Source organism: Procambarus clarkii, chromosome 82 (genome assembly GCF_040958095.1).
Source record: "Procambarus clarkii isolate CNS0578487 chromosome 82, FALCON_Pclarkii_2.0, whole genome shotgun sequence".
NCBI lineage: Eukaryota > Metazoa > Arthropoda > Malacostraca > Decapoda > Cambaridae > Procambarus > Procambarus clarkii.
The window spans coordinates 2,255,638-2,283,351 of NC_091231.1; the positions used below are offsets into that span (position 1 = coordinate 2,255,638).

At 45.9% G+C, this 27,714-nt stretch overlaps 1 protein-coding gene across 7 annotated transcripts in view; it reads right to left on the reverse strand.

Moving 5' to 3' along the window:
- row (relative of woc) overlaps positions 1-27,714 on the reverse strand; it is a 58,381-nt gene that overhangs the window by 23,950 nt on the left and 6,717 nt on the right. For 5 of the 7 annotated variants that reach the window (XM_045751863.2, XM_045751861.2, XM_045751862.2 and 2 more), the window contains 9 exons: positions 13,277-13,381; positions 8,440-8,536; positions 6,070-6,146; positions 5,776-5,833; positions 4,586-4,695; positions 4,063-4,210; positions 1,630-1,766; positions 1,261-1,470; positions 371-535 (listed from right to left, as the gene is read on the reverse strand). In XM_045751863.2, the coding sequence (XP_045607819.1) occupies positions 371-535; positions 1,261-1,470; positions 1,630-1,766; positions 4,063-4,210; positions 4,586-4,695; positions 5,776-5,833; positions 6,070-6,146; positions 8,440-8,536; positions 13,277-13,381 (1,107 nt within the window). The remainder of the gene's footprint in view (positions 1-370; positions 536-1,260; positions 1,471-1,629; positions 1,767-4,062; positions 4,211-4,585; positions 4,696-5,775; positions 5,834-6,069; positions 6,147-8,439; positions 8,537-13,276; positions 13,382-27,714) is intronic. The other 2 variants (XM_069315803.1, XM_045751860.2) reach the window with 1 other exon arrangement.

Here is a 27,714-nt window from a genome sequence, read left to right on the forward strand (position 1 = left end):
CAGCCGCCCACCCGAGTCGGCTGCTCGCCCACCAGTTTGGAGGCTGAGCAAACGAAAACAAAAACAGCCAACTGGAGTGAGGGAGGGTGTCAGGGAGCCTCCAGGGCTCACGCAGTCTCATTTCCAGTTTTCAGCATTTCATTACATTCAATGCTGGTTTTCTGTGAGGAGCCTTACTAGACTAAGCACCCAGGACCCGTACACATTGCTCTCACAGTTGCTGGATTTCAATAGCTTTTGTGAAGCCATCTGCCATATGCAAATTGGATATGTTGCATGCAATTGCAGTTTATTGAAGCATGTTTAGGATAAATGAACCTAAATGAATATGTATGTAGTTACACAATCAAATTGAATATGTAATACATACCTTAACTGCCTTTTTGGTACCATCTGCTGTGCTGGTGCCCAGACTGACAATGCCAAGTTCCACAGTTGTGCCATCAAAGCCAAAGTCATACACTTTATCTTGTAACATGACTGAACAAATGCACCTCATGTACTGGAACATTTTGTTGATGAAACTCTTTTCCACCTGTAATGCATAAAAGTATCTTTCATGAGGCAAGATTGGGAAATTCTTTCCTCTGACAAAAGGAAACTACAACAATGTACATTTTGAACATAGCAAATCAAGTGATACATCCTTCAGTAGTCAAACTCAAAGGTGCAAGTGGTTCTGGTTATGCAGTGGTAGTAGAAGTGTTTAAAGATCAGTGAAGAGAAGGGAGCAGGATTCAAGCATTTTATACCCGACATGCTAATTACATTTGTAGACATTCACATTACTGTCATACTTTTCTTATGTGAATGGAAATCGCTTAAACAACTTCCTTCAATGCATAATGCAAGACTGTTCTCAGTTATAGAAGCTATGAAGAAAGGCTAAGGGAACTCAATTTAACACTAGGCAAAAAGGACTAATGGAGATAATCACAACATACCATACAACATAAAGAGGAGATAGATGAGGGGGGACAAACAGCCTATTATCAGAAGGAATAGTCTATTCCCCACACTTATATGTAAGAACACATACAACGACATTCATATGTACGCACACACAAGAGTACACCCATACCATTCACCCACGAACACACATGCCATTCACACACGTACACGTATGTCATTCTCACACACATGCCATTCATATGCAAACATACATGCCATTCACAAGAGTACACATGTCATTCATAAATGCATATAAACACTCAATCCAAAAAGTGTATTAGAAATTCAGCTCCAGCCACACTATCTTACCTTAACCCATGATTCCACATTACTGACAGATGTCTGACAAGCCCAGTGGTAAACCAGCTTCAGCACAGATGTAGGTGGTACTTTGTCAATAGGAGTTGATCCAAAAATTGAACCACTGTACACCGAGACATACTTCTTCCCACAGCATTCACTAATCCACACATATCCTCCACTAGTCGAGAGCACTTTTGGGTCCGAGAACATTCCGAGCTGCAATGTAAATTGACTTAAATGAAGAGAGAGAATATACTAGTAACATGTGCATCATGCATATCTATCCAGTACTTCAAAATGTACAACAATGATGATGGCCTACCCTTGTAATGAAACAAATCTGAATATATGGGAATAGTACAGTAGTTCACTTACTTTGAGTTTAACTGGTGTCATTGTTGGCTGAATCTTGTGTGCTGTGCAGTACTGAGAGGTGCGTATCATCCCTTCACCAAGCAACCACTCGACAAATTCTTGTGCAGATTTGACTAGCACCGATTTAACTTTAGCATCTGCAAATATAATTAAAATTAATTATACTTTGACTGCATTAAAGCGCCCCTAGAAATGTATTCTCAAGCCAACTTATCTATGGATACGAACCGAGTGGCATAATTAATGCAGAGGCCGCAATAAATATATAGCATGAGTACAATGAGCCCAGTCTGGTGTTATAATTATTGGAATTATGGACAAAGTAGCAACAGTGATCACAGTAATGGTGATTTAAGTGAAACCGTGCAGTAGCCTAGTTAAATACAGGGAAAGGTAAACAGAGATGAATCATTAACACCAGGTGCACTGTGTGGGTGGGCGAGGTAATACGGAGATCTGCCGGTGAAACACACGTAAGCAAGTTACAGTACCAAGTAAATGACAGCAGCAGTGGGCAGTGTTCTAGTGATTTATAACGCCAAATAAGTGACAGTGGTAAAGGACATTGTTAGTGATTGACCATTCATATTTATTAGTGACTATGGGAGCTAATATAAACACACATTATTGATTATGAAAAGATTATTAGTTTGTGAAATTTAACCAACTTTACTGTTACTGTGTGTTTACGGACACACACACACACCTAAATTACTAGTCATATAAGATGGAAAATGTCTGAACAACCAAATGACAAGACTAAGGAAAACAGGAGGGGCATATACGGAAAGCGACAAGGAAATCTGCAAGGTATTGAATGCTAGTTTCCATGGAATGTTCACAACTGAGCCTGAGCAGATCCCATTGTTAGACGAGAAGATGACCCAAGATGAGAGACTATCAGATATAGAAGTGACAGCTGAGATGGTAATGAAACGGCTAACACTGGATGAAACTAAAGCAGTTGGGCCAGACAAAGTATCACTGTGGATACTAAGAGGAATGAACAGCCCCAAATTGTGTTTGTAAAAAATTTAGATTTCAGAGAGTCAGACAAAATGCCAATTCCAGAAAACACCATAGAGTACATAGAGGTGTCTCGAGACGAAACGGAAAATTTACTGAAGGGGCTAGAAATAAATAAAAGCTATTGGACCGGATGGCATTTCACTTTGGATGCTGAGAGAATGTGCCACTGAGCTGAGCATCCCACTCCAATTGATATTCCAGACATCATTGTCCACAGGAATCTTAGCAGATACTTGGAAAAAGGCAAACATGGTTCCAATCTACAAAAATGGTAAATGACCCTCAAAATTACAGATCCACATCATTAACCACTGCATTGCGCCACCGGACAAAATACGAGGTATAGTGGTGCGCCACCTGACAAAACACGGGGTATGGTGGTGCGCCACCCGAGAAAACACGGAGTATGGTGGTGTGCCACCCAACATATGAATTATGTTAGGATATCGTTAGATTCAAAATGCAAGAGCAGCAAGTTGGGTACGAGATGAACGTCTGAGACCTCCAGTGAGTGGCAGTTATCTTTAAAAAAATTCCTAGCATGCCCCAGGGCTGTGGGTAGGCTCAGTTGAGTGAGAAACCATTGCTGGCACATGTGCCTCCAGCTCCCAGTTCCCTATTGGACGCAGTGTCGAAAAATTGCTCTCTGAAATTCAGACCTTATTTTTTGAAGATATGGGTAGTGACATTGAAGAAGCAAGGCACGATAAAGACCTAACACAACACGGGAACAGGACAACTGACAATGAAAAAGAAATGTGTGAAATGCTAAATGAACAGTTCCAAAGTGTGTTTGGACAAAATGAGGATTTCAGAAACCCGGACAAAATACCACTTCCAGAGCACGCCATAGAATACATAGAGGTATCTCAAGACAAAGTGAAAAAATTACACTTCCCACAGAGCACATCAGCCTATGAATTGAGGTGTGAGTAGCCGGCGTGGGGGTCCGGGGCTCCACCCTTCCACTCCCAGGGAGGGGAGGGTTGCGCTGCTCAGACAACCAGTGTGCGTGCAGTGAGTGACGTTTGCTAGTGTGTGTGTTTCCTTATGTTTTTCGGGGAGTTCCTCTCTCTGTTCAGTCTTCAGCTGCAATTTTAATTAGTGGGGGTTTGTTTTGTTATGCTTACCTTTCTGGGTGCCTAACCCCAGTCGATAGCAGATATGGAATGTTCCCAAGCATATGGGAGTTTCCACAGGCTCCCTGCACCTCTCTGAGGGAGGGCCAGGTTCTGGCTCGTGATCTCCAGTAAGCAGAACTCCATTGACTGATGCCCCAGACTTAAGTGTATATCAGTCCAATAGCTCCAGGGAGCAGGAGGGGCTCCCCACAGAAAACGAACAAAAATAAAACTAAAAACCTAAAACACCCAAACAAAAAACTATAATCATACTCTAACTTACCAAGTTCCTTACGTTGATTCATTGCAACTGCAGGGGGAAGAGTATTCTTGGGTCTGGCTACGACATTAAGTAATGGCATGAATTTGTTGACGCCAGAATTGTTGTTGTTTGTAGTAGTGTTACTACTACTTGTCACAGTTGATGTTGGCTAGAAAAATGATTTTTAATATAAGCCAATAAATCTGTTTTACTTGTACAGTACCAATATAATTCTGAATTTATATAATCTTTAATGACTTCCCAAATGAATCTACATAATTATGGTTTTGAACTACTGTACAAATTGTATTATATTCATTATTTATGAAATCAATTACATTAATTATCAATTACACGATATTGCTTATAAGAATGACTCCCACTGGCAAAGTCTCCTTCCAAGGCAATTGTCAAATGCACTGAACTCAAAATGTATTTTAAATTTTTACCCACACAAAAACTGTTGCCATTAAATCCTCTTATAAAAATGAAAGCTCCTATAATAAAATCACACATGAAAAGAAAGTGCAAAGGCTGTTCTCACTTGAGTAGGTGATGTAGTTTGTGGAGAGATCCTCATCTCCCGTAACACTTGGATATCTGGACTGCTCGACCGAGTAGGAACATTGTTCTTGTTAGCATTAGCAGAACTTCCTGAAACAGGACAAATAAATGGTTATATAGTGTAGTGGTGCAGGCGATGAGTCACAATAACGTGACTGAAGAATGTTGACCAGACCACACACTAGAAGGTGTAGGGACGACTACGTTTCGGTCCGTCCTGGACCATTCACAAGTCGATAGTGTAGTGGTTGTATTGTGGTACACGTGATGGAAATGACTCTCTATTTACCAATTCTATGTTACAACTGCTGTAATAATATCATCCCTATTAGTAGCCACCTGAGCACAATTATGTGCCATGTTAGAGTACAGGTACCTATTTACTGCTAGGAAACAGGAGCATCAGGGTGAAAGAAATTCTGCTCATTTTGTTTCCGACTCCACCAGGGATCGAACCCGGAATCTCAGGACTACGAATCTGAAGCGATGTCCATTCAGCTGTCAGGTCCCTAATGGTACCTCCATTAACGAATGTAATCCGTTCCAAGAGACAGGTCATAACTCAAAACTAATTTTTCCATAAGAAATAATATAAATTGAATTAATCCATTCAACACTCCCAAAAATATTAACTTCAAAATACATTTCCTACATAATACACACACACACATTTTGCACTATAGTATGCACAAGTTTTAGCTTACCTTTATTAATGACTCTTGTTGGCGTATGGAAGATGGTGAGGAGGGGGGAAGGAGGAGAGATGTTACTGTTTGGAAGGGGAGTCCCCTTCCATTATTACATCAAGCAGTGATGACTTTTCTGGAGTACACACACTATGTTTTGCAGGCATACTACTAGGACCTGGTTGTGGCTCACTGCTTGCTTGTCTTACTAAGACTCTGTGCTTTTCCCTACAATTTAACACTTGTCTGTAGTGAGATATCACATTGTCATTCAAAAGGTCAATACAGCAGCCTGTTACAGCTTTATCTGGGTGAGTTTTTCCCAACAAAACTTTGCAGTTCTTCCCTTACTTCACACATTATCTTAACACTTTCACGCCCCCGGCATGTGCACTGCAAACTTTGAAGTTATGCTCCCGGCGTGACTTAATTTAAATACAATATTTTGCAATATATACATACAGAATGCAAAAACAATCCTTACGTGTAGTTCTTGTTGAAACTGGTGTACTATTAGCGGGCGTAGAATGTACTGTAGGAGTCTGGAAAGAAATACACTATACAGTATATTACTATTACACCTTTCAGCAAACAAGGATGATATAAAAATACACACCTTTTTTTATCCAAAATATTATATGAATAAAATGTAAACTTTAATATTACTATGATTATTAATAATTAGCTTAAACATTACCATTTAATAGTTAACATGAAAAACTGAAAACTGACAACAAATCAAAATTTACTTTACACAAACTGTACAGGTATAGTTCACCTTCGGTTTTTTGGCGAGATCGGTAGATGAATAAACACTAGATGCCTGGCTGAGGGTGGGGCTGGTACTGGTTGGAGCTGTTAAAGAAGGAAAGGTGCGTGCCGCTGAATAAATACAAGACTAATATATGCATTTGGTCGTTGTAAGTATAATTTCAAGAAAATATTAAAAGGCAATGTGCCAAAGAGGAAAGGAGGGTGAGTAGGAAGTGGAAGAAAGAAGGGTGAGGGGAAAGTTGGGGAAAGGAGGGTGTGGGGGGAAGTGGAGGAAAGGAGGGTGTGGGGGGAAGTGGAGGAAAGAAAGGTGAGGGAGAAGGTGCAGGAAAGGAGGGTGGGGGTTATCTTCTTGAGGTTATCTCGAGATGATTTCGGGGCTTAGAGTCCCTGTGACCCGATCCTTGACCAGGCCTCCTTTTTGTTACACACCCCCAGGAAGCAGCCCGTAGCAGCTGTAACTCCCAGGTACCTATTTACTGCTAGGTAGCAGGGGCATCAGGATGAAAAACATTTTGTCCCTTTGTCTCCGTCTCCACAGGGGATTGAGCTCGGAACCTCAGGACTACTAAATCCAAAGCGTTGTCCACTCAGCTGTCAGGCGCCTTGGGAAGGAAAGGAAGGGAAATGTGGAAGAGGAGAATGCAGGGAGAGGTGGAAGAGGAGGAAAGAGGATAGCAAAGAATTAAAGTTCTACTAAAGTAAAACATGCCTAGAAATTATGATCAAAATGTCATAACATAGTTGATAATTTTTAAAACTAGTTAATAAACATTAAAAATGGATTTTATTATTATTTATTTAGCTTATACAAAGTCTCTTAAATAATAATGTAGGAGCATTCTTAAGTAACTATAACAGCGTGTCTTATATAATAGTAATGTAAGTGCTGTAGTGCATCGTAAGTGCAGTACTGTTGCTGCAGTGAAGCATTATTTACACACTCCTTTCATGCTTGGTGTAGAGGGTTTGTTTGTCACTTGTGTTTAATCACTGTGCTGTGTGGCCTTAAAATATGACATTCCCACTGTGTGCCGAAAATAAATTCTCTGCAAAAAAATATTTTCTCTTCTTCAAAATTGTTAAAATGCAACCTCTGATCACAGGAAACTAAAAAATAATATTATATGTGATATACTTTAGCCGTGATGGAGCTGAGAAGTTGAGTAAATGATGGGTGCTGAGCGGTGAAGTGCTCGGGGTCACTCGACCCCACCACCTCGTGGGATGGCAGTTGCCACAAATATAATTTCACAATTTTTTCCCCCATTAGTTTCTTCTTCTGTTTTTTTGCTATAATATTATTCAAAAGCGTGTAATTTGTGGAATATCGCTAGGCTCATAATTATGGGGCTCTAATATGCTGACATATATATTCTACAATCGAAGGCGAAAAGCATTCGAGCCTGTTCCTCCTGCAGGGACTTTTGGGTCGCGCCAGCGGGCCCCCCCCTTCATCCCTGCTTTTCCAGTGGACTCTGCCTTTTCTCCAGAGGCAGAGGGTTTATAGGACGGCTCAGCCCCGGGTCCTAACGTGGAGGATCCCGGGGGCTAGGGAGGAGTTGACTTGTCGGGTTTGGGCCCCATTTGACCCCACTTGGGTGTTGGTACCCTCGGCACAGGGTTTGTTGTTGCAGGGGGAGGAGTTTTTCTATCTCCTCTCCCTGTAGCGAGTTTGATACGAGCTCAACTCCTCTCCGGGTTCCCTTGGGTACCTCGGTTCCGCCCATTCCAGAAGTTTTCGAATCTCCTGCATCCAGCCAAGGGAGGCGGCTGTGGTGACATCATCCTTGTTTACATCTTTTCGATTGGAGACTTAGGCTTTCAGTTTTCAATTTTTAACCAACTGTAGTTTGTTTTGGAATTCCTACCTTTCTGTGTGCCTTGACCTGGTAAATGGCAGACATATACTGCTTCCAATTACATGGGGCGTGTCTATAGGCCATTGTTACTTGTACCTCTCTTGAGGGGGCCAGGTTCTGGCGCTGATTCCCAGTAGGCTTAGAACTCCATCGACTGACTGTTGCCATGGTCTAATATATACACATCATCCTGTCACCTCTACAACAAATGGGTCCCAGAGGCCTCAAGTGTTGGCCTAAAGCTTGGTGATTACAAGAAGCAGCTCAGGAAGCAACTAAGGAGTCCATACCAGAAAAATATTTTCTCTATCCTCTTATGGGCAGCCAAAAATGTCTATTCACCAAACACTATCATTAGATAAGGGAACAACACAGATAATGAAATGATCTAACAACTGATATACTTCATGTTTGAAGTCAAACTCGTTGCTAACATGCCAAGTCTCAAGTTAAAGGATGACAAGCACAGACATATATTGCTGCAGCTAATTTATTAAAATTATAATCACGCAAACCTGGTGTAGTAGTCTGCCCATTTGAAGGTAAGGTAGAAGCAGCAGCAATCATCTGACCATTCTGAAGCAGAAGAAACTGGGGAACTTGAAGACCAACCTGAAAAACCAGCATTGAATGTAATGAAATGCCATTTTCTGGGTGAGCCCCAGAGGCTCCCTGGAGCAATCGGACTGATATACAATAAGTCTGGGGCATCAGTCAATTGGAATTCAGCCTACCGGGGGACCACGAGCCAGAACCTGGCTCCCTCAGAAGCATAGAAAGCAATAGCCTATGGAAACCCTCATGTGGTAGGGAGCATTCTATTTCGGCCAAAGCAGCAAACTTATGAACATCATGATCACAGGGGTAGACCGCAAGCTGGCAGGACTTAATAACCCTGCGGATGACCTGGGAGACTCGAGCCTCAAAGTGCGTCCCCAGCCACAGAAGCCGAGGCGCACAGCTAACAGCAAAGAGCTGCAACAGAACAACACATGATGCACCTCCGGCCTGACTAACCAAGCATCAATGACCCAAGGACCTCTCCGGAAGGCCGCCGTCTCGTTCTTCGCCAGAAAAGGAGATGGCTGCAAACGAACAAACCAACCACCGGGACCGAAAGAGCAGAAACCTCTGCACCAGAGGAGCATGAAGCTCATCAACCCGACCTCCAGAGGCCAATGCCAACACAAACAGGGCCTTGGAAAAACAATCTTGAACCAAAGGGGAAACTACAAACCGAGGAGAAAACAGGAAAGATATCACCCTGTCCTAGGACTGGGATGCCTCAGGTGGTGCATGAATAAGCTGGAGGTGAAACAAAGCACAAGAAAGCTTATGAAATGGGGCCAAAGTGACATCCACTCCGAATACAAGCTAAAAAGGCTCAACCAGCACCGCACGATAAGAGGCTACAGTATTGGGATACTGGCATGTGACAAATGACTGTCCTGAAAAAGTCAAGAAAGGACAAAACCCAATCAGAAATCAAAGACATGATTTTCTCTCTATGGAGAGAGGAAATGACAAAAAGAACCCCAAGAAACTTCAAACTGTCGCAGAGACAAGGCTCACAGGTGGGACACCATCAATGAAGCCACCTGATCACCATACAAGTGGTGATATACCCACATCAAAAGGACCAGACACGAAGAGCGAAAGTAGACCAAACCAGCCATGTACCGGACTGGTCCAATCTGCTGAAAGAGGCAGATCTGTGGAAAACGCCCCGGATTAAGACACCGCGCAAGCAGCACCTGAAACAAAGGCTGGGCCGGCCACCAAAGACCCGTAGACAGGTCATCATGACCCAGGTAAGACGCATGAATACGCAAGGTGCCAGATTCAAGCGAAAGGGAAGGCAACGAAAGCAGTAAGCCTGATACCCACAGCGAAATTTAACCAGTCCCTGAACCCTGGATGAATCGGGACGTGCCAATACGCATCCCTAAGGTCCAGAGACACCAACCAAGGACAAGGCCAAGGACACCGCCAAGAACACCGAAAGGATAGGAACCTGCATGTGCAGCTGAACAATGCCAACATCCAGAGGAAGCACAGGGGTGAAGTAGCACACATTAAGGCACTCAAACTTGCCTTCAAGGTAAACCTGCAGAACGGTAGCAGACTCCTGTCATTCAAGCGTGCGCATCTGACAAAGAAAGAACAGAAAGAACAGTCTGTAAGCCAGGATGACTCCGGAACCTCCTAACACACCCAACACGGGAGAAGAACCACACTCAAACAAGGATGAATCCATCAAAGAAGCAAAATCTGGGTCACACAGGCGATAAGCCACAAGAGCCTCCCGCACCTCCCTAGATGGGATGCGAGAAGCAGAAAACCTCCGGAAGGGAGCTGAGGAACCCAAGGAAACCCGGAACTGAATCCAGGGAGGAGCCGACCCCAAATCATACTCGTACAGGGAACGGGGGTAAGAAAACCCCTCCCCCTGCAACAACAAACCTCGCAGAGGGAACCAAGACCCAAGCGGGATAAAAGGGGGCCCCAAGCCCCCCAGGTCAACTCCTTTCCAGCCCCAAGAACCTTCAAACCAGGCCCCGGGGCAGAGCCGTCCTCTACCCCAAAAGAAAAGACCGTCCAGGGGAAATGCAGCAAAGAAGGGGGTCTGCTAGTAGAACCCAGAAGCCTCGGCAGGAACCGATTCGAATGGGACAGCCCCCGAAGCCGTCCAAACCTCATCACCAACGAAACCCTGCCCCGACTTCGAAACCCTCAGATGTTTGGGAGCCAAAACAGGAGAGAGGGGGGGGGGGAAAGCAGGGCAAACAATACCAACTGGGGAAGGACTAAGGGACAGAAGGAGAGAACCAAAGTTGAAATGACTAAAGCCCCCAAGTCCAGGTCCCTTTAACCAAAACAGGGCAGCCCCTGGGCATCCGATCGGGCAACCAACCTAGAACATTGCAGCAACATAAACCTGGCATGCAACGAGGATACTGCCTGTACCTTGTTGTTGCAGGGGGAAGGGTTTTCTTACCCCCGTTCCCTGTATGAGTATGATTTGGGGTCGGCTCCTCCCTGGATTCAGTTCCTGGTTTCCTTGGGTTCCTCAGCTCCTTCCTTCCGGAGGTTTTCTGCTTCTCGTATCCCATCTAGGGAGGGATGTACCCAAACCTCAGTGACAATAGAATAGGCAAACTGGAGGACGAGCAGAGAACATATTTTGCAAGACTCTGGGTCAAAGGTGTCGTTGATCCAACAGGCACCATGATGTGAGGCAAAACTGGTGACTGTCACCCTGTGATAATCTTCTTGAGGTTATCTTGAGATGATTTTGGGACTTAGCGTCCCCTCGACCAGGCCTCTTTTTCGTTATACACCCCAAGGAAGCAGCCTGTAGCAGCTGCCTAACGCCCAGGTACCTGTTTACTGCTAGATGAACAGGTGGATCAGGGTGAAAGAAACTCTGCCCATTTGTTTCCGCCTCCATTGGGGATCGAACCCGGAACCTCAGGACTACGAATCCCGAGCGCTGTCCACTCAGCTGTCAGGCCCCCGTACAAAGGCACAGAACAATCCTCAAATTTGCAGAAGGCAAGGTGGAACTCAGGACACATCCATCGTCAACTGCCCCAACGGGGGTTTACAGGGCCCGTAGGGATGTCATCTACGGAAAGCCCAGGCATGGTACTGCCAGCCGGTTAAACCCAAAAGCTAACAAGGGGGGATGAGATAAGAACTGGACCCCTGTGACGTGTACAAGTACGGGGGCCCTAAAGGAGGGCCACCAATATACCCTATATGGACTAATAGTCAAACAAGGCAGACCCCCCTCCTGGCAAGGAAAACAATAATAAAAGAAAACCCCCGCAAAAGTACAACTCCTCCAGAAGGAACAGGAACACGGCTGCCATGTAGGTAAGCAGGCAGCGCAGCACCTTGCACCCCAACCAGGAACACCACCATGCCTACCCAAGGACAAACAAATGCCACGAAACCCCAGCTGGGCCCAAGGGTTGGGTAAATGCCGAGCAGCAAGAACCCATACGGAAGTGGAATTTCGAAGGACCTATGGAAGGGAACCCTAGCACCCAGGGGTAGTTCTTACAGGGCACTTAGGGAAGACAGCCCTAAGCATATGTAGCCTCCAGTACACTGATGTTACACCTGGCCACTGCACCATAATTAACAGAAAACACCACAAAGGCACAAAAGCTGCCAAGAAATCGAGGCCACAGTTAACATCCGCCCCAGATCGCATCAGAGAACGAACTGGAGCCGTGAGTAGCCAGCGCGGGAGGTCTGGAGAGAGGAGGGCTGGGGCTCCCTCCTCCCGGACAAGCAGCACATCAGTGGTTTATGGCATTTGCTTGTTTGTTTGTTTCTTTAGAACTTGGGGGAATTCTGCCTCTCTGTTCAGTCTTCAGTTGCAATTTCTTACCAAGTGGGGTCTGTTTTGTTATGCTTACCATTCTGGGTGCCTAAACCCCAGTTGATGACAGACATGGAATGCTCCCAACCACAGTGGGGGGGGTTTCCATAGGCCATTGCTCCCTGTGCCCCTCTAAGGGGGCCAGATTCTGGCCTCATGTTCAATACATGACGAACCAATTCATATAGGCGAAACTTTATTATCTATGTATACTGTATATTCATTATGGAAATTAGTTATTGGAAAGCTACTTGGCACCATGATATTATTAGTTTACAGTGCTTCCTCAGAGAGCGAGAGAGTCAAGAAATTGCTCAAATTGGTTTTTGTAAGTTCGAGTGGCACTAATGTGAAGGCGCACTCATGTGAAGTGCATAATAAAGTATAGGCCCACAGCATGAGAGGCCAAGCAGTCTCAGGATGAACCAACTGTCATTTAACTGAAATAAGATTTACATTCTTGACTGAGCTGGTCAAGAATGACCAGTTAAAGGAGGAGCCTGGGAAAGAGTGATGGGTGGTGGCAATGGCCAGCTGGGCAACTAATTACTAGTTGCTAAGAGAAGCAGAGGAATACTTTGCAGTCTATTTAAAGTGTTGCTTGGAGGAGGTTTTTAAACATAATGAATGTACCTTGACTGTCAATCATGGGGGTGGGATTGTAATTTCTCCAGTGTCTTCCCTCCTCCTATTAAGGTCTAGGAAAGATCCACTCTGCTTCAAATGAAGTCACAATGTCCCCGAGGGAACAGGATATTACTCAAGGGAACTACCACGTGGACAATGCTCAGAAAAGAATGAGTAAGGTTAATAAACACAATAAACTATGTTGAGAGTTTATAATAAAACACACGGACCACACAGCACTGCTGGAATCGTATGTACTGCATAATTTTAAAGATTACAATCTTATACACTAAAATACAAGCAGGATATAAATATATTGAAGAAAAGCTTACCACACTGGTGCCATTAGTAAGTGGTGGTGGTACAGTTGTTGCCACAGGAGAAACACTGTTCCTTGCTGTGCCATTAGCCAATGTTTGCACTGGGACACTCTCATTCTGACATTAGTAAAAAAGTAAAATTTATAATACAAACAGACAACAGGGAAAAGCTGTATCTAATTTATTACAAAGAATACATTTCTTCCCTTTAGTAATTGTCATGACCCAGCATATCCCAGTTATGATTAGATACGCTGTGGTCATTCAATGCTGTCAAAGTACAATTATTTCCATTATTACTACAGGACTTTTGGCTATTTATATTGTAATGTAATTATATACATGTGTATGCTACTATGTTATTCTTTTGTATAATATATTGATGTGTTAGTAAGTGTTAACTGCTTGCTTGCTGGGCGGTTATGCTACCACCATTGCCCCCCCCCTAACCTTGCTCTGTGAAAGAGCTACCAACTCAGGTGGTTGGTTGCTCGGTATTCTTGTTATGTATACAGTATATGTATATTATTATTTGTGTACTATATTTGGGTGTAGTGAACATCTGTGCATGTCTCAGTCTTGTGATATAAGTTATGTTATTTCTGTACTCCATATGGAGGTTGATATATTTTTGCAGTGTTGGTACTTGTGTGGCTGAACCAGGTGTCAGCAGGCAGATACGAGCACTGGTCTCTTGGTTGTGGAGCTGTACACATGTGTTGTGTGTGTTCCTGGGTTTTGTATAAACAATTGTTTCTCTTGACTTCTTACTACATGTGAGGAGGAGGATAATTGTTTGTGGATCAGTTTATCTCAGTGTACTCATGAGTATATACATTATTTATAATCTTGTAGTATGTGACTTATGAAGCCATTTGGGGAATATTGTCATTATTGTGCTTGTGTTGGTCATAGCCTCTGGTGAGGAGTTTGTGGACTGACAAATTTCATGGTTTTTGGACATGGCCGAATTTACTCGTGTATGGACTTAGTAAAATTTCTGGTTTGGGGACTTAAGACTTCCGAAAGCAAATTCTGACTGCCACATTTCCAGACATTGTAACTCTAACTTTTGGAAAACGTGTAATTGACTTTTGCCATTTGTCAATTCATTGTGGACTCTGCTAAAATTGCGAAGTAATTATCAATAGAAGGGTCTATTGATAATTCTTTCTTCGATCTTGGATCGAACAAAATTATATTTTATATTCAGCATATATAAAATTGCGAAGGGTCTAGACTTTGCCATTTGTCAGTCCCATGGGGCCTTAGTGCTTCTGAAGGCAGGAAAGAGGACTGACTGGTGATGTACATACCGAGACTTTATCCCATTCTGGTATTGTATGTTGCTACCCACCATGGTCATAGCTTTACAGTCTTAAGCTTCCTAGTGTACCAATGACATTAGGTTATCTGTACTTAGTGACATTTAGATGCTTGACATGTGCCTGTGCAACAATAGCCAGTCTTTAGTCGACTCATGTACCACTGTTGTTAGGCGATTGTGGCCCAGCGATAGCAAGCTGCTTGACTTGTGCATTAATTCATATACACATATCCACAACTACAGTAGTAAAACTTGTTGTATATAGAGCAATGTTATGTATATAAGTTTGCCCCAGTAAACTGGTAGAGTTTACCAAGACTTTCATTTTACCCCTAGCCATAGCTTTGAGGCCAGGTGGCTTTTTGGCGATTGCTGGAAAGTTCAATGCCACCAGCGATGCTGTGGGACATCGACGACCGTAATATCATTTAGTCATCATTCGTTCATCTTCTAGACATTCTGAAACACTGAAAACAAAAACTGGCTTCAAGTGGAAAAAACTAGTCATATTATGAAATGCTTCTTTATTAAATGATATTTGGGTGCTCCCTATGACACGGTTCTTCAAAGTATGGGTCTTATCACCGGGTTGCAAGGTAAAAAAAATTTAAATGTTGGGTACCTGACTGATCTGCTTTGTGACTATAATACTTTATTACGATCTTTACAAATACTGTATATGTCGAGAATTTTTTTTTAACACTTACTGTGACTTACTTGTTAAAACTTACTTGTTAAAAAAAATCACATGAACCAGAGCCAGGACAGATCAAGCATGTATGCAACTTAAAAAACTTGTACATCACACATAATGCTGGCTTTCTCTTACATTTAATAAACAGTTTATGATCGTACCTCAACCAGGAATATTGTTATAAACAACCTCATAGTGCTTCGGAGTTCATAAGAACCAAACGTTCAATGTAAGAACCAAAGCCGCCACGTCTGAGGAAAGATGTACAGGTTTTGTAAGTGGTCGTATAAATGCTTTATAAAACCACCCCACAACTGGGCCAAAATAACAAGTAACAAGAAGGCCAACCACACAATATTTTAATTTATTTTTTGTATATTTGATAATTATCAAAAAATCTTCAAATTAATACTGCATGTCTTGGTTAATGAGTCAAAGACCTAATGGTTAACGTGTCAAAAGCCCTAAATGGTTAACGAGCCAAAAGCCCTAATGGTTAACGAGCCAAAAGCCCTAAATGGTTAACGAGCCAAAAGCCCTAATGGTTAACGAGCCAAAAGCCCTAATGGTTAACGAGCCAAAAGCCCTAAATGGTTAACGACCCAAAAGCCCTAAATGGTTAACGAGCCAAAAGCTCTAAATGTGTAACACTGTAAAAGTGTTTGGTTTAGTTTAATACATACATAGAGTACACGAGTCACAGACAGGGATCTGAGAGGCGCCAGTTGTCTGCCTGAGATCTCACACCTCAAAGCGTTAATGACCCCAAGTGACCTGAGGTCAGATCATGAGAATTTCACCTTGCTTCCGCTAAGCGTATAATTGGAGCCGGGTAGCCTTCAAACATGCCGACGTTTAAGGAGTGGTTTGGTAGTGCCGGAGGCTATCTACTTGTGGGCGGAGTTAGCTACTAGGTTCCCCAATATAAACTCGGAGAGCTATCCAGCATGGAGCATTAATCAAGAGAACAGCAGACGAGAGCAGAGAAGACGTCCCTAGCAGGGAGGCTGTCGGCCGGCAGGGGCGAGACAGTCTCTGTCAAGTTACAGACCCCCCCCCCTCTCTATTCAACTTAGACTCAGTCCTCGGTGAGTGAACATTAAGGTGACTTGGTCGTGTTTTACAAGTGTTGTGTGATGATCAGGGGCAGTCAAGTTGTAGGGTTCTCAGATTCTTGGAGGATGACTCACTTTGAATATTAATCGTTAACATTTTAATTGGATTGCTTAAGTTATGATACTTATCATGAAAAATATAATTGTTGAATTCATTATTTAAATGGTCTTTCACTGTGTTCCCTAGAGAATTGAGTTGAGGTGAGAAAGCCTCTGTGGTTACTGGTTTCATGATATTAACGAGTACATGTTTGGAGTTGATACATGGTAATAACATCTTTTGAGAATATTTTGATACAGACAAGTTCCATTCCTTGTCTTGTATGTAATGATCATGAATGGATGGTGGCAGCATTTCGTCTTCTACTATCTACTCTTCTACGTCTACTTTCTACTCTTCTACTACTACCTATCTATTCCTCTCCCTCCACCCCTCTCTAAACTCTCACTTTCAGCTAATGACCCTCCTCGCTCCTCCCACCTCTCTGCCTCTCACCCCAAACCCTCACTAATTACTTCACTATTCATTTCTTTCCTTTCGTTTTCTCTTATACGTTTGTGGCAATGATTCTGTATTCTAGAGTTCTCTCTAGAGTTTCGGGTAGCTGATCCAGTTACGACGCCTTGTAGTCTTAGTACCTAGGTAGTCAAATACCTAGGTTACAAGGTGTTGAACGAGAGAGGTTGCCTTAGGAACTCTGGGAGTGCTCTAGAATAGTTAGCTAACTGGGGACGGGATAACGGACTAGAGAGAGCTGTTTCCCCCGGCCTCGTTAGTTAACTGGGGGGTGGAATAATGGACAAGATAGAGCTATTTCCCCCACCCCCCGTTACAATGTTGGCAGCGGTGTTGAACAATGTTGTAGGTAGTTGGTGTTCTTTTAACATTGTTCAGTCCCACGTGTCTTTTTGCCGCTCAGGCGCTATCAGGGAGATCTTGACAGGTGTTTTACTTTCGCGATTTAGCGAGTTTTCAGGTTGGGAGATTGTGATTCTCTGGTATTGTGTTTAGTGATTTTGTGAGTTTTGTGGTGTTCAGGGAATGTTTACCAGAACTTGCGTGTGTAGTGATTAATGTTAGTGATAAGATTTGGCGATTTGGGAACCTAGCGGTTGGTGGGTTGTGCAGGTCAGCTGAGTGTGACAGGTGACCTCGCATGTCCCACGGGGACACCCAGCCACCGCTGGTCTCCAGGTCAGTGGGGAGTGGCAGGTGGAGTTCTTAAGTAGAATTTAGTGGTGGTTCTGCTCAGATTATTGCGATCGACTGTTTTACTCCATTTGAACGCAATAACCCGAGGTGTACTGGTATTGTACAGCATGCTAGGGGGAGGCTTAGTATGTCAGTAGACTTCACGTTGGGGACGCTCGACGTTAGATAGTCTGGTCACAGGGGTGGCAACAGTTTTAAGTTGTTGACCGGCGGAGAAGCTAGGAAAACACTCTGGGTCACGTAGGTGGCTGTAGGTTAAGGGTGGGAGTAACGGCGGTTTATGTACTTAAGATTAGGAACGGTACAGTTAAGTTAGGCTAGCGTTTTGTCTATTAGTGTTGATTTTTTTTGTGTGACAGGTTAAAAGTAGTGATGACCTTATTCTCTCTTCTCTAACTTTACTCTGTTACTGTTTTATGTTCCACCAAGTCAATATCATTCAGAGTTAATTGGATTATTAAAATTTAAGTGTAGTTGTTGCCAGGAGGAGAGCTTATAATTGGACTGTGTGAACCCTATACAAACTACAGGGTCACACAACAAGATGGAACACGGGTATTGTCGCCTTTCTGTTCACCCACAGGTGGGAGCCAGAAGAGAGGAGAGAAGCACATACAGAAGAGGGAGACGGTTGCTGTGTACCATACTCACGGGCGTTTATCACCACCACCACGACCAGCCCACTACCTGGAGGTCATGGCTCCACCACCACCACCACCCCAGGGGACCCCAAGATGCAGCCCTCTCGGTCGGTCAACATTGGTCTACCCAGTGGACCCCAGGACGGACGGACCCCAGTGGACCCCAAGACGGACGGACCCCCAGTGGACCCCAGGTCGTTCTGCAGACGACCCCAGACGACCCAGTAAAGATGGAAGAGGAGCAACAACGACTCCAGTCTGTCCCACCAACATCGGTCTACCCAGGATGGACCCCAATGGACCCCAGGTCGCTTGTCAAAGACCCATGGGAGAAAGAAGAGAGAAGAAAGAAGAAAGAAGGAAGAAGAAAGAAGAAAGAAGAGAGAAGAAAGAAGAGAGAAGAAAGAAGAGAGAAGAAAGAAGAGAAGATAAGACAAGCTGAGTGAGACATGATACCTAGTGTCCCTTGCTGGTGTCAGCATCATTGCATGGAGCGTAATTGCAAGACAGGATCGTTTGCCTTAACTGGCCGCCCCTCCTACAAGCATGTTGCTCTGTTGAGTGATTCTTCCTGTGTCATGCGGACTTGATGTGGCTGTCAGAAGTAGCTCTCTGAAGGAGGCGTGCTGGAGCAACAGGGAGGAAGAAGAGTAGGATGGGATTTCTACTGTTGGCAACTATATGAAGGTCTCGAAACTTGTAGTCCCTATAGCTGTGAAGAACCCCAATATACGTCTCTCATGGTGACTGACGTAGGGCCAATTACAGATCAGCTGGGACAACCGAATTCCACGGTCCTGTGCTCAGTTCAAGTAGTAACGGCTTTCGGGTTGACCAAGTGTTGTTGTGCGTTAACGACGGAGAAGCGACGGAGGCAGTTGTGTTGAAGAAATGTAGTACAGGATTATCTACAAGACCAAGCAGTGACGTCGCCCAGCCAGAGACAATGGACGTCTGTCTATATATTTCATTTTTTAGAGTAGGATGATGTATATTTGTTTAGCTAGGATGTATTTTTTTTTTCGTTAATAAAGTTGTTGCACACAGCTAGCTTGCTTTAGCAGTGTTGCAAAAACTTTATTTCGGGGAGAAGGGGAGATGTAACACTGTAAAAGTGTTTGGTTTAGTTTAATACATACATAGAGTACACGAGTCACAGACAGGGATCTGAGAGGCGCCAGTTGTCTGCCTGAGATCTCACACCTCAAAGCGTTAATGACCCCAAGTGACCTGAGGTCAGATCATGAGAATTTCACCTTGCTTCCGCTAAGCGTATAATTGGAGCCGGGTAGCCTTCAAACATGCCGACGTTTAAGGAGTGGTTTGGTAGTGCCGGAGGCTATCTACTTGTGGGCGGAGTTAGCTACTAGGTTCCCCAATATAAACTCGGAGAGCTATCCAGCATGGAGCATTAATCAAGAGAACAGCAGACGAGAGCAGAGAAGACGTCCCTAGCAGGGAGGCTGTCGGCCGACAGGGGCGAGACAGTCTCTGTCAAGTTACAGACCCCCCCCCCCTCTCTATTCAACTTAGATTCAGTCCTCGGTGAGTGAACATTAAGGTGACTTGGTCGTGTTTTACAAGTGTTGTGTGATGATCAGGGGCAGTCAAGTTGTAGGGTTCTCAGATTCTTGGAGGATGACTCACTTTGAATATTAATCGTTAACATTTTAATTGGATTGCTTAAGTTATGATACTTATCATGAAAAATATAATTGTTGAATTTATTATTTAAATGGTCTTTCACTGTGTTCCCTAGAGAATTGAGTTGAGGTGAGAAAGCCTCTGTGGTTACTGGTTTCATGGTTTAGAATGAGTACATGATAAAGATGGGAACTACTAATAATGAACTCATGATAACATCTTTGGTGAATATTGTGATACAGACAAGTTCCATTCCTTGTCTTGTATGTAATGATCATGAATGGATGGTGGCAGCATTTCGTCTTCTACTATCTACTCTTCTACTTCTATCTACTCTTCTACTTCTACCTATCTATACCTCTCCCTCCACCCCTCTCTGAACTCTCACTTTCAACTAATGACCCTCCTCGCTCCTCCCACCTCCCTACCTCTCACCCCAAACCCTCACTAATTACTTCCCTATTCATTTCTTTCCTTTCGTTTTCTCTTATACGTTTGTGGCAATGATTTTGTATTCTAGAGTTCTCTCTAGAGTTTCGGGTAGCTGATCCAGTTACGGCGCCTTGTAGTCTTAGCACCTAGGTAGTCAAATACCTAGGTTACAAGGTGTTGAACGAGAGAGGTTGCCTTAGGAACTCTGGGAGTGCTCTAGAATAGTTAGCTAACTGGGGACGGGATAACGGACTAGAGAGAGCTGTTTCCCCCGGCCTCGTTAGTTAACTGGGGGTGGAATAATGGACAAGATAGAGCTATTTCCCCCACCCCCCGTTACAAATGGTTAACGTGCCAAAAGCCCTAAATGGTTAACGTGCCAAAAGCCCTAAATGGTTAACGTGCCAAAAGCCCTAAATGGTTAACGTGTCAAAAGCTCTAAATGGTTAACTACCCAAAAGCCCTAAATGGTTAACGAGCCAAAAGCCCTAAATGGTTAACGAGCCAAAAGCCCTAAATGGTTAACGAGCCAAAAGCCCTAAATGGTTAACGAGCCAAAAGCCCTAAATGGTTAACGAGCCAAAAGCCCTAAATGGTTAACGAGCCAAAAGCCCTAAATGGTTAACGAGCCAAAAGCTCTAAATGGTTAACGAGCCAAAAGCCCTAAATGGTTAACGAGCCAAAAGCCCTAAACGGTTAACGAGTCAAAAGCCCTAAATGAAAGGTCAAGAAGGATGGCATTAATGCTCCTGTGCCACAGATCCTTCCCTCTCCTTTCTTACAACATAATAGAAATGAGGAATAGTGCATTAGTTATGACTTGTCACTTTTCAGTTTCTTCGTGTTTATCCATTTATCGAGGGCAGCCTCCTTATTTGTAATCCCATCTGAATTGTTGTTGAGTGATTGATTAAAAGATCATGATGGGACAAGTGCCAAATATGGCCACGAGTTCCCATGTATGGTAAAACTAATGTCTTCTGCGGCAGATAGATACACTGTTAAGATTCCCTAGAGTCCCCTGGGAAGCTGAACACCAGACCCCCACCCCACACACAAAACCAGCAGGAAGACTATCGACACCCAGAGACCCCAGATGGTAGTCAGGCATCCTGTGAACAATGGATAGTAGGACAAAGTCCCTGCCGAATGACAGAATCACGATGGTTCCTTCAAAACTCAAGCTAATCAGGCAAAAATGTAAAACTACCTTCCAGTGATCTCCAACAGCGAGAGAGCCAAATGCCCACCACACCCCAGGGGCCCGCCAAGCAACCCATCCTCCTAATAGAGCGTTGCATTTTGACACACACCACTTAAGGCCAAAAATCATCATACTAAAAAATGGTTGCATCCTACAAAATTGACATTGTACCATTTTCTGTTTTGGGTCCTCTGGTAGGTTAGGAGAAGGCACTTAAGTATGGCAGTTTCCTGATGTTGGGAAACCTTAGGAGGATGGGTTGCACCAAGACAAGACCTACCAACACCTCTTGGCCAAGCCTGCACTGGACACTACCTCATCACCAGAAGATCCAACCAGAAAATGGAAAAAAAAATCCATCAGATTCCATGACCCCCAAGCAATAAGTAAGCTATCCATTGTATCAGTTTGGGCAGTTAACCCTTGGACAGTGGCTATAGCAAAATGGTCATTCCTGCCTTTGCACAAAGAAAAAAATTGTTTTCCTATCATATAATTAATTTGTATGAAGAATGTAAGAAAATCACAAAATACATTAATATTTATCATTTCACTGGGTGGAGGCACTCTGGAAGTATGTGTAATGGCTGTTTCTGGTGTCTGTCAACACACTTTGTTGACGCTTTGTGTTATCCTCGGATGTTTCACCGATTGTTTATCACTTGTTTCTCTCTATTTACAAGAGTATGCGTCTTGAAAAACTTGCTAAATCACACAATTCCCATACTATACTGTACTGTATAAGCTCGGTTATCCGAAGCCCATTGAATAAAATATTTGGGTTATCCGGCCAAAATCGGATTCGGACAATTTTCTGCAAAACTTCTCCATATCCGAACAGAAGTTTGATAAATAGATACAGTATAAGGTTATGAAAACATTCAAGAAACACACATTTCAAGAAATACACATTTCAAGATCTACAGTATCACATATGAAGGCAAACTACAGCAAGGTAAGCTGCAGTTTCTCTTTTAAATTATGTTTGTGAATTATAGTGTGTGGGGAAATAGGAATTATGGAGGTTGTGGTACAAACAATTGCAATTATGGTCATTTTTGGACTACCCCCTATAAGAGTTCTGCTTAACTGAACGTCTGGCTTATCTGATAGGGGGGTCATTCCCAAATAATTCAGATAATTGAGCTTAGACTCACTTAAGACTTTTCATGTGTTACTTAGACAGTAACATGAAAATGTTTCAATTGATTGGTTTACCTGGTATACTCCATTACAACCAAAAAGTAGTAATAAAGATATGAACATAATATTCAATGGTGTTGGGCTTTGGGCAATGACATATGGCCTAATTGGCACCATGTGGGAGAGAGAATAGATTGAAATAAAGGTGTAAGCCACCAATGGGGCACACACATAACGACAGGCTCCACCTAGTACACGTAACCATAATATGTCAGCAGGATTTTTTCATGGGTCAAGATAAACTCCATTACATCCAGAGAGCTATTATTTCCATATTTACATAATATATATAAAACCCAGACAATATTTTTTTAAATCATATGATGATAACTGCATTACCCCGTGAATCAACACATGATGATAACCACTGTCCAAGGGTTAATGAGGGAGCCTGATGGCAGTATTGAGACCCAATGACCAAATTATGTCACATGTTCTCACGGTCTCGGGCAGAACAGGTATCCAGATATCCACTTATCAATGTTGAACCAGGAGTCCTCATGTATGTTGGTGAATCTGACTTTAAAGCACACCTTTTTCTCTTCTCAATTACGAGCTTCCTTTATTCTTTATCTCCCTAGTGTGGGGAAAGTTCTTGATGTAGGTTGTATGTAAGGGAAATAATTGGTAGCGTTTGGAGAAAAGTTGAGTAAACAGAGATCCGAGTTGATTTATTGATGAGGGGGTTGGGGATGAAATTGGGGATAAAGGGTTTGGGTGATGAGGAAAGGATAGGAAATAATACCAATAATAATTTAACTAATAATGCATTGTGTCGGGGGACAGGAAGCCAAGTTATACATACAGTACATGTTAGGCTTCAACCCATCCTCACACTAGGCTGGTTAATGCAGCGACTGTCCTCCCCAGACGCATTCATCAATTTTAACATGTACTGTGTATAAAAAACCAGCGTTGAATGTAATGAAACGCCATTTTCTGGGTGAGTCCCGGAGGCTCCCCGGAGCTATCCCAGGCTGATATGCTAATGTCAGACTTTGGCATCAGTCATGTGTATGGAGTTCTTAGGCCTACCGGGGACCACGGCCAGAACCGGGCCCCCTCAGAGAGGCAAGGGGAGCAATGGCCTATAGAAACCCCCGTGTAGTTGGAAGCATTCTATGTCTGCCATCGACCGGAACAGGCACCCAGAAAGGTAAGCGCCCCAAAACAAACCCCTATTCTGGTTAAAATTGCTACCTAAAACCGAACTAGTGGATAGAACTCCCCAACCGAAAACAAGCAAACTAGTGTGACGTCACACACTGCCGCGCCGCTGTCTGCGCAGCTCCCCCCTCCCCGGGAGGGGGAAGGGGGAGCCCCAGACCCCCCGCGCCGGCTACCCAAACCTCAGTTCTTGAGGCTGGATGTCAAAAACGCGAAAAACCGCCGACCGGAGGGAGGGAGGGATGCCGGGGAGCCTCCGGGACTCACCCAGAAAATGGCGTTTCATTACATTCAACGCTGGTTTTCTGGGGGGAGCCCCGTCGGCTCCCCGGAGCTAACTACCCACAGACAGAAAAAGAGGGACTTACCCGGGAGGCGGTCGTCGCTCACCCCTCAACTCGAAGCCGAGACAACTGGCCGCAACCGCCGACCCAAAGCAACACAGGCCCGACGAGGCCCAGGGACATTCACAAGGTAACGAGCAGCCAGGACCCTGTTCGACCGCCAAAATCCCCGCGCCCGAATATCAGACCAAGACATATTCCCAAAGACGGCAGCAAGAGCCGCGAACTTACGAACGTCATGGGCACGGGGATAGACCGCAGGCTGGCTGGACCTAATAACCCTGCGGACGACCTGAGAGACCCGAACCCGCGAACAGGGAAGAAGGGAAACCGGATCAACCCACAGCGCGTCCCCGGACACAGAAGCTGTGGCGCACAAATAACGGCGAAGCGCCGCAACCGGACACAAAACATGATGCACCCCCGGCCTGACCAACCAAGCATCAACCACCCATGGACCCCTCCGGAACGCAGCAGTCTCATTCTTTGCCAGAAAAGAAGGAGACGGCTGCAAACGAACAAAACTATCACCACGACCAAAAGAGCAGAAACCCCTGCGCCGGAGGAGAGCATGAAGCTCCCCTACCCGACCCCCAGAGGCCAAAGCCAACAAGAAAAGGGCCTTGGAAAAACAATCCTGGATCGAAGGGGCCACAACGAAACGAGGAGATGAAAGGAAAGCGAGCACTCTGTCCAAAGACCAGGACGGCTCAGGCGACGCATGAGCAGGCCGGAGGTGAAACAATGCACGAGACAGCTTGCGAAACGGCGCAGACGTAACATCGATACCGAAAGCAAGCTGAAGCGGCTCCGCCAGCGCCGCACGATACGAAGCGACAGTGTTAGGCATAAGATGACGGTCCTGAAACAACCACGAGAGGAAGGACAAGACCACCCGAACAGACAAGGAGCTAACACGACGAAGACGCAAAAAGAAACGGAAGGACCGCCAGGAAACTTCATACTGCCGCCGAGAAGAAGCCCTCAGGTGGGACACCAACAAGGAGGCCACCTGATCACCATAGAGATGATGATAGACTCGAGTCAAAAAACCATACGCGAAGATTCGAGAAGATCGAACCAGCTACATGACGTACCGGCCCGATCTGCTGAAAGAGGCGGAGCCGCGGGAAAACCCTCGGGTTCGGACACCGAGCAACCAGCGCCTGAAACCAAGGCTGGGCCGGCCACCAAGGGGCTAGAAGGACAACTCTCCCCCGGTAAGTCTCTAAGCGAGTCAGGACCTGGAGCAACAGCCGAACCGGGGGAAAGAGGTACAGGAACCCCCACCTCGACCAGTCGAGCCGAAAGGCATCGACCCCGACGGCCTCGCAATCGGGGAAGGGCACCGCATAAACGGGAAGACACCGCGACCACGCCGACGCGAAGAGGTCCACGTCGGGGCGCCCGAACGTCTGGCAAAGCCAACGGAAGGACTCGTCGTCGACCGTCCACTCCGTGGAGAGGGGAACGAAGCGAGACAGGGCGTCGGCCAAGACGTTGGACACGCCCCGTACGTAAACCGCCAGGAGAGCCAAACCCCGAGAACTCAGCAGACGAGTCACCCGAAGCGACCAACCCCAAAGAGACAAGGACCGCATCGAACCCCCTCGGTTCAGGCAATGAACCACCGGAGAGCAGTCCGAATGGAGCCGAATCGTCGATCCGCGGGCCACCCGAATCCTCCCCAGAGCAAACCACACTGCCGCGAACTCCCGCACCGTACTGTGAGCTCGACGGAAGGACGGATCCCAACGCCCCTGGCCGGCCTGGTGAGCACTGGTCACAAAACCCCAGCCGAGAGACGACGCATCCGTGTACACATCGAGCGAGGGCTCGGGTAGGCGCCAAGGCACTGAACCCCGAAAAACCCGAAGAGGAAGCCGGTGACGCAGCAACCGACGCAAGTCCCCCGGGGGTCGAACTCTGCGATCGCGAGAGAGGCGGAAGGGGGAACCCCGAAGGAACCAGAACAGCCGTCGAAGCCAAACCCGACCCGGCGGGTAGACCACCATCGCGAAGTTCAGGCTCCCGCACAGCCCCTCGAGCAACCGCCGGGTGACCCGAGGGCCCTCCAGAAACAGACGAAGGCGGGACCGCAGCCGCAGGAGAGACTCCGGAGGGAGAGACAAGGAGGTGGTTCGAGAGTCCCACACGAGACCCAGCCAAGTCCGAACCTGAGAGGGAACCAGATGGGACTTCCTCCAGTTCACCAAGAACCCGAACCCGGCGAGCTGGGAAAGAACCAAATCCCTGGCTAGCAAGCAAGCTGACTGGCTGGGAGCCCAAACCAGCCAGTCGTCGAGGTAGGCCAACACCCGAACACCTAGGAGACGCAAACGAGCCACCACAACCCGTGTAAGGCGTGTGAACACGCGAGGTGCCAGGTTCAACCCGAACGGGAGACAACGAAAGCGGTAACTCAGACGCCCCACTACAAAACCGAGCCAGTCCCTGAACCGCGGATGAATCGGGACATGCCAATAAGCGTCCCGGAGGTCCAGGGACACCATCCAAGCTCCCGGCTCCAAGAGGAGCCGAACCTGAGACAGCGTAGTCATCCGAAAAGAGGGGCAATGAACCCAGGGGTTCAGACGGGACAAGTCCAGAATGAACCGCAGGTCCGCGCAGTCCCGTTTCGGAACTGGAAACAGACGGGAAACCCATCTGAGGGACGACGTCGTTTCGACGACGCCCAAGCGCACCCACTCCAAGACGACTCGACAGAGCGCAGGGGAAGAAGCCTGCCCTGCCAGCCCCGACCCCCCAAAGGGGGGAGGGGCCACCCAACGCCACCGCAGGCCGCGAGACACGACCCGAAAGGCCCACGAATCATGGGACCAGGCGCGAGCGAACAGCGCAAGCCGCCCCCCATCGCCCCGTCAAAGGGGCAAACCGCGAAAGGGCCGGCGACCCTTACGAGACCCAGAACCCCGCACAGCGCGAACACCGCGCCGACCAGACGAGGGAGGGTCCGCAGGAGGAGCCAACCCCAAACCTGACACCAGAGGCCTACCACGACGAGAGAAACCCTGAGCCCTGGCACGACCTTTCCGGGAAGACCCACCCCGGGACCCCCGGAAAACCAACAAGTCCGACATCGGACGAGAAGCCGCCGACGCAGCCTGAATAAACTGCGCCACGGCCGACTCCCCAAACAGGAGAGGACAAAAAGGTGAAGAACGCCTAAGAGCCAGAGCCCAAGCAGATTCCACGGAGGAACCCAGCACCGCCTGCCGACACGCGAGACGGGAAGCATAGAACAGGGAAACCGCATCCCGCAAAATCGGCGTGAACAGCTTCCACAAGGCAGCCGACGAACGCGCAGCCGAGGACAAGGTGCCGGACCCCGGGACGGACCCAAGCGTCCCCACATCCTCCACGAGCCAATCCGAAGACAGCTCCAGGAGGGAAAAGAACCGCAAGGCCGAACACAAAAGGCCCCGAGCGCGCAAGTCCTCTGCCA